Raw genomic sequence first — 8,147 nt, 5'->3', positions numbered from 1 at the left:
GCCAGGTGCATGGCACTAACTTACACAACTGATAAATGCAGGTTATTTTTGGTAATGTTATTCAGGAATCCAGTGCTTTGGTTGCTACACAAGTCCACTTGAATGCACAGAAATAAAGGCCAACAACAAAAAAAATAAAGTGATACCTTTTGATTGGATTAATGTATTAGGCTGGTCCAATTATCACCTTAAAGTTTGTTTTTTATTTTTATGTTTGAAATACTCAAGCAATCCAGCAGGTGGCGCAAAGAGCCCGGTTAAGGCCAGCCAGCGCCATTTTTTTTTAAATGGACCTATAAGTAGGAAGAGAGGTCTCCACAGCAGCTCCACTTGTCTGTCAGGGACTCTGGCTGTCACAAGTGCCGGCTGAAGGGGACAAGGAGAGGGAGGAAGACAAGACCTGGGCACCATGAGCAACACATGTGACGTGATCGTTATTGGAGGAGGCATCTCAGGTCAGTCCCAAAAACTCTTGACCCTCTGGGGTCAGGATGGCAGTGCTGCAGCTGTCAGAATTAAGGATAACTTGTGCAAACACCGCATGATAATGTGCACAAAGATTGGGCTGCAGGTGGAGAGTGGAGGAGTCTAGAGGTTAGGGCACCGGCTGGGGTGACCGCCAGGGAAACCCTGGTTCAAATCCTACTGTTGCTCTTGCAAGTCACTTAACCCTTCATTGCCTCAGGTACAAAATTGGATGGTAAGCCATCCAGGACAGGGAATGTAACTCACCTTGAGCTACCACTGAAAAAAAAAAATCAATAAAAATCAACGCTGGAGGTATGAGTTAATCTGCATTCTCAGCCCTTACACAGAAGAATGACAAATCTGACAGTGACAGGCATCCACTTAACTCAGCTCTGAAAGGATTAGTGATTTTCTGAGCCAGGACTGTGGTTCATCTCTGACACTATGATCATGTCCTCTGCAGGGAGCTTCACTGTGCTTCTTCTCGTGCTTGCCAGTAGCCGAAGGAGCTTTAGGGATGGGGCAGCATTTAGGTTCACAGACTGCATCAGAGCCAGCATTTTACTCTTCCTGTGGCAAGCGGTGCTCGGATGGCGTGCCCCCACCTCTCCTGGTCCTTCACCAGCGTGGCCGAAGCTAATCTGAGGGTCTTTTTTAGTGGCAGGAGGGGAGTTTGGGAAGGGCAGGGTAGGAGAAAAGGACCATTGCCTTTCCCAGTAGTGAAGCATAGGGACAAAGTCACTTTTTCTTTTCATTTTTATTTCTTATATAATTGGCCATCTGTCTCCATATCTGTTAATCTACTGCCTGACTGGCAGTGCCCGGTATCACTGGCCACCCTGTTTTCATTTTAACTGTCTGGTTATTGTGTACAGCGGATAGTCAGTCAGGATTAGGTGGTGTTACTGTGGGGATGGGTCGGCAAAAGAAGGTTACAAGTTGGCACAGGAGAAGCTGTGCCCACGATCTATGGACCCCTCCCCCGCCTCCCCTGCTCCCAGCTCTCCTAGTCTCCTGTGCCCACCTTCCCTTTCTGACTCTGTACTGGTTTCTGCCCTGAAACTAGCTGGAACTGTAGGGAGTTGAACTGGCTTTCAGCTGATGTGCCACAGTGACCTACCAGAGCCCAGAACAGCACCAAACAAACAAGGGGGAAAAAATGAACTGAACTGAGCATAAAACGAGAGCAACAATGTTGCAAGCTTACAGGTGTGAATTTAGACATAAAAAGAGGTTGAATTCGCTCAGGTTTCAAACTCGGGAGCAGTGGGTGTCAGTCGCAACTACTGTCCATTCGAGGGAGTCTTTCATGAACATTCAGAATCTCTCTCTCTCAGGTTTCCTTACTTCATGGGTGGGATGACGGAGAAACCTGGAAAGCTTAAGGAGTTACCTTGAGAAATGTAGATACCAACAGATGGGCTGTTTTGTAGGGGAATGTGATTGCCTGGTGGGGGTGGAAGGATGGGGGGAAGGGGCTGACACGGAAGCATATTTTTTTTACAGCAGCAGTCCTAGAAATTCAGTTTAAAATAATAATAATAAAAAAAATAGCAAGCAATATGATTCAGCCATGAAATTAGCAAAGTGAAAAAAAAGCACAAAAACGCCGCTTTTTATCTCGCTTTCCGTAGGTGAGATGGCTTCAGAATCGCTCTGATTGTATGTGTGTGTGTTTCCCCCTGATAACTCATGGGTGGCTGGTATATGGATAAGTCTCCTATTTTGAATTTTCAGATTTCATTATAGATTACTCGGCATGCCTTTCATTTAAACAGCAAAAAGAAGCACCAGGAGCCTTCAAAATCGGGGCACAGTTCCTTTAATCGTATAACTTGAAACATCGATCTCTCCTTAGTGACCCACTGTGGGGGCTCAGCGCTCAAGAAAAAGATCTGGGTATCGTTGTAGACTTCTACTCAGTGTGCGGCGGCGGCCAAAAAAGCAAACAGGATGCTAGGAATTATTAGGAAAGGTGTTGCAAAATAACTCTCCTCTCGTGTGTCTGGGCAAAAAACTCTCTATTTGGGAGTCAATCCCCTTCTTATATACTCTATAAATATTCATGGATATTACATGTATTATCATTACTATTGGTTACATTTTTCTTACACAACCATGATCATGCATTGCTTACAAGAACAACTCTACATGAACAGCTCGTGAACCTGCTCAGGAATGTACAAACATCACCTGCTATTCTGCTACTTTCTCAGGAAAGAACAAAAACATCACATGCTAGATTCTCAGGAATATACAAAACATCATCTGCTGCCTGTATCCAAATACATTCTATCTACATCTCCACCTTTTTTTTTTTTAATGAAATCTCCGTGGTGTGCCAGCTGGAGATGGAGGTGGAGATGTTTGTAATAGCTTATAACATATTGAGCAGAGTGACGTGTTGGAGCGAATGGACGAGGAAAACATAAAGAAAAAAGGTTAGGAATGCATTGTATACAACAGCAAAAAATAGTGAAAACAAAAATACCAATGACTAAATACTGGATAATAGGGCGGAGCCAGGTCCAAGGGATCCATTGCCACAATTGATCCCATACATCAGAGAGTAGGTTATTATGAATAGTAATATGAGTAGTTAAATTCCGTAGGAAAGCTAATTGTTTGTCAATGGCCTTTGAATTGTCAGATAAATTAAAACAGCACATGTCCTGAAACTCTTCGCAACCATGATGGTTAAGTAATAAAAGATAATCAATGGCTGCTCGATTTTGTAAAACTCCATGACGTAATTGCTGTTGCTCAGCATTAAGTAAACTAATAGCAGTGGAGGTTGCATTGATTGATTTAATTGCCCAACAGGCTAATTCACGAATATTTTTTGCATTTGCCGCTGCCAATGCAGGGACACCTATTAATGAAAATGCAAGTGCCAGATATTCAGTTTGACTCAGAAATTTAACATTATCATTGCAATTGGCAGCAAGGGTCATACGCTTGGATCGCATATGTGAGGAGTTAGAAAATAAAATATGTTTACTGGGAAGTACCATAGTGAGTCGACTTAGACAGCATGTAGTACCATCAGATATATTAGCTGGAATATAATTAAAGGTATACATTCCACATGACCAAAACCAGCCAGGGGGTAAATGAGTAAATTTATAAATATATGAAACATTTTCGTAGGAGCTACAATTTAACAAAGTTGGTCCAAAATTAACACAATTTGATCGGGTACAATTAACCATACGAGCACATGTCATATTGATACTAGCTATTTGATTGGTTCTCACATGCATTGCCAAAGTAGGCGGCAACAGGGTTTGTGTTCCCCAATTATGGTATTCATAAGAAGCATTTCGATAGGATGAATTAACAGGAAGCTGTGAATAAAACCAAGTATCATTTTGCATATCTTTAGGATCATGACATACTGGAATCAGGCAAGTTGCCAAAACTTCTCCAACTGCCTTTTGATGAGAAAGACAGAAATCAGTTTGGTTCAGTGAAATTGCAAACGCTTCCCAAATATTTTTTGTGGGAAGTAATTGTGACTGTCCACAAGGTATGTACAAACAACAACACAGTAGAAGCAATGTAATGGAATTAGCATTAAGCGCTGCAATAATAGCCACTACGAAGTTATCATCAGTCTTTTCAATATGAGCTTTTTCTAAAGTCTCTGTAGCTTGTTGACTCAAGGCTTTAATTTGTCCCCAAGTAACAGGAGCATTAGGTTGACGAGTCACTGACCGTTTGCGTGTTTGCATCTGCGGTCCTTGAAGGGTGAGTGTGAAATTGGGAATTGGGTTGTGAAGACCTTGATGCCACGACATGAGGTTTCACCCACTTTGCTGGAATCCACACCGGGCCAGAATCTGTTTGAACAGCAGCGTAACCACGACCCCAGGTAAGGAGAGGCACAGGGGAACTCCACTGATCAGAAGGTAGTTGTCGGTATATGACCAAAGGACGAGATAAAGGTGGGGCAGGAGTACGAAAATGTTGTTCAAATCTGGAAGAAAAAGTTTTTGTAGCAGGATTATTGATGAGATTGAGATGATTCAGTGTGTAAAGGATTTGTGCTAAGCATTCATCAATGCTTACTCTATGACGGAGAATACCGTCTTTTTTTGTAGTCAGATTACTTAAAGCAGTTTTCAGTGTGCGATTAGCACGTTCAACAATAGCTTGACCAGTGGAGTTATAGGGGATACCAAAAAGGTGCTCAATATGCCAGAGGGTCAGGAACTCCTGTAAGGAGGTGGAAGTATAAGCAGGGGCATTGTCTGTCTTGAGAGTTTTAGGAACACCCATGACCGCAAAAGCTTGGAGAAGATGAGAGCGGACATGAGATGTAGTTTCCCCTTTTTGTGCAGTGACCCACAAAAATCCAGAATGAGTATCAACAACCACATGAAGCTTAGACCATTGACCAAAAGGGGGAAAGTGAGTAACGTCCATTTGCCAGAGGCTATTAACTTCCAGACCACGAGGATTAACTCCAGGAAAAAAGGTAGTAGGAGCTGAAAAGGAACATTGTGGACAATTTTTGATAATAGCTCTAGCTTCTTCTAAAGAAATTTGAAACTGGCGAGCTAGGCTAGGTGCATTTTGATGATGAAGTTCATGACTGCAGTGTGCTGTGGAGAAAAAATGAAGATGGCGATCCGCTCGAGCATTCCCTTCAGACAGACCACCAGGAAAAGGTTGATGACTGCGGATATGACCTATAAAGAGAGAAGAAAGGCGATTCTCCAAGTAACCTTGGAGGGTTAACAGTAAAAGCAAAGTATTTATAATCTTTTTCCTGGAGAGGAATTGAAAAAAAACAATCCTTCAGATCTATAATAGCTAATTGATAATCATAAGGAATCAAATTAGGATTTGGAATACCACATTGTAACGGGCCCATTGGTTCTAAAATCGCATTAATAGCTCGTAGGTCATGTAAAAATCTCCATTTTCCGGATTTTTTCTTGATCACAAATACCGGAGTATTATATGGAGAATTGGTAGGCTCAATGTGATTTAATTGTAATTGTTCTTCCACCAATTGATGTAAAATCAACAGTTTTTCTCTGGTAATCGGCCACTGCTCTACCCAAACAGGTTTGTCAGTTTTCCATTCCAAAGGAAGAGAAAAAGACATATTTATGAACTGTTAATCAGGTAGGATCAATGATGCATCTAATTGTTCCAAAAGGTCACGACCCCATAAATTAAGGGTACTTGTAAAATACAGGGCTTAATATGTCCTAGAACCTTGGTATCGTTAGGATATGTAATAGATAACCATTGAGAACTTTGGGAGGCTGACTGAGTTCCCCCTATTCCTGTCACATGTGAAGTATCTTCAATGGGCCATTCCACAGGCCATTGTTTATAAGCTATGACAGAAACATCCGCCCCGGTATCTAATATACCAACAAAGGGCTTTTGTTGCAATAAAAATTGAGCAGTGGGTCGTGCATTAGAAACCGGTTTTAAAACTGCACTTACCTGTCGCGTAGATCCAAAGCCCCCTGTACGAGAGACAGTAGAAGGAATAGGTGCTGTAAAATATGGTAAAATAATTAATTGTGCCCACGAGTCCCCGGGAGAAATTGTTAAAGGTGATGAGGACCATACTTGAATTTTAACAATGCCTGTGTAATCAGCATCAATAACTCCAGGGATAACATGAATACCTGCCTTCGATGCAGAGGAGCGAGGTAATACTAAACCTACAGTAGCCGCTGGAATGGGTCCTTTAAAGGTAGTATTATATACCAAAACTTCATGAGGTAAGATGGCAGTTTTACATTCCGCTGCAATAAGGTCAATTCCTGCACTACCTTGTGTAGCAGTAGTACTATGAGCAAAAGACCCTTGCACTCCCTTTGGACCGAGGTTAGGAGTTAACCCGGAGCAAAGTTTTTTGGGGGGTGGCGGTGTGGAATTAATTGGATTAGAGCGACATTGATTGGCCCAATGATATCCTTTTTGACATCGAGGACATTTTCGAGAAGGTCGAGAAGGTCCTTTTGCAAAGTTGGCACCCCCTCCTGGGGCTCTACACTGAGCTCGAAAATGTCCTGGTTTCTTACAATTAAAACACGTCCCCTGTGGCTTATTACCTTTTTGTATAGCTCCTGCTAACAAATTCATAGAATAACCATGAGTCCCCACATCTGCACATGCGCTCAATAAATCTGCTAAAGTAATTCCTGGGCGATGAGCTACAGTCTGCAATGCCTTTTTGCAATCTGAATTTGCATTTTCTTGGGCTAATTTAATCAATAACTCTGTTTGCGCATCAAGATTATCAATTTGCCTAGTTACAGCTTCCTGCAATCGATTAACAAATTGAAGGTAAGATTCGGTTGCACCCTGTTTAATTGATGCAAAAGATTTTGTTGGTTTATTCCCTTCTGGTGTTCTTTAAATGCTCGCAAGATACAAGTGCCTATGGCTTGAAAACAGGTATCGTTTTGTTGAATTTGCATATCAAGGGTTGAAAATGGTCCCGATCCATAAATTTGATCAGGCACCAAATTAGTCCCAGTGATAAGTTGTGCTGCTTGCTTATATTCATTATCCCACACTACATATTGCGCAGGAGTTAACAGCATACGGAAAAGGTCTTTCCAATCTTTTGGAGTCATTAAGTAACCGTTACTAATCCCTTCTATCATGCCTTGAACAAATGAACTTTTTAAACCTGATTCTACGATAGCTCTACGTAATTCTCTCAAAACTTGATAAGGTAGAGCAGTCCATTCTGCATGATGTGTTTCGTTCCCTGCCTCTATTGTTGTAGTTCTAGTAACTGGGTATAAATTAGGATTAGGTTCCGAATTATCCCATAGATCATCGTTCCAAATGAATTCACCATTTTTTCGTGCTTGCTGTATACCTAATTGAATTAAACTAGGTCGTTCTACGCTCTTTGGTGTTTTGGTAATAATAACGCTATCATTAGCGTTGTTGTTTTGGATATTTTCAATTGGGTATTAGGGGTAGTAGTAGTAAAGTCAGGAGTTTTGTTTTGCTCTTCCCTTCCCATATCGGTGGCCAGCCGACAAGAAGGAGGAGAAGGTGTAGGTCCAAGAGTCGCGGGAGGTAAAAGAGACCAGGTCTTGCCTGGCAATTTGTTGGATATATTTTCGTTAGTAATGCCTGTCAATCCAGAAGAGAGAATTACTATAGTAGAATATATCTCTCTCCAAGTCAATAATATAGGAGTCGAAACTCTAGGCTCTAAACGAAACTGCTGCCCTATCTTTTCCCATGTTTGAGGATCGAATGATCCCTTCTCTGGATACCAGGGACATTGACAAACTATTTCCTCAATTAAACGCTCTATATCTTTAAGAGTTATTGGATTTCGGGAGGAACCATATCTTTGCGTTATAGTATATAGCTCCTGTGCATGTTGTTTATGTGATGATGTTAAATTTCCCCCCATACTTACAGTGTTCCGTAGAAGGAATGGCGCGCTGACTGTTCCAGTCGTAGTAAGTACGTCACGTTTTCACCGATCACGTCGGGGATCACCAGATGTTGCAAAATAACTCTCCTCTCGTGTGTCTGGGCAAAAAACTCTCTATTTGGGAGTCAATCCCCTTCTTATATACTCTATAAATATTCATGGATATTACATGTATTATCATTACTATTGGTTACATTTTTCTTACACAACCATGATCATGCATTGCTTACAAGAACAACTC

The 8,147-nt window shown here is 41.6% G+C and overlaps 1 protein-coding gene across 1 annotated transcript in view; it reads left to right on the top strand.

Moving 5' to 3' along the window:
• Window positions 1–344: 344 nt before the first annotated feature.
• Window positions 345–8,147, top strand: part of LOC115459113 (amine oxidase [flavin-containing] B-like) — a gene marked incomplete at its 3' end in the record, with an annotated part of 75,151 nt that continues 67,348 nt past the window's right edge. The window contains exon 1 of the mRNA XM_030188978.1: window positions 345–455. Coding sequence (XP_030044838.1) covers window positions 410–455 — 46 coding nt within the window. The remainder of the gene's footprint in view (window positions 456–8,147) is intronic.

The sequence above is a fragment of the Microcaecilia unicolor genome, unplaced genomic scaffold (assembly GCF_901765095.1).
Source record: "Microcaecilia unicolor unplaced genomic scaffold, aMicUni1.1, whole genome shotgun sequence".
NCBI lineage: Eukaryota > Metazoa > Chordata > Amphibia > Gymnophiona > Siphonopidae > Microcaecilia > Microcaecilia unicolor.
The sequence above is the reverse complement of the archived record's forward strand: the minus strand, read 5'-3'. Positions and strand labels throughout refer to the sequence as shown.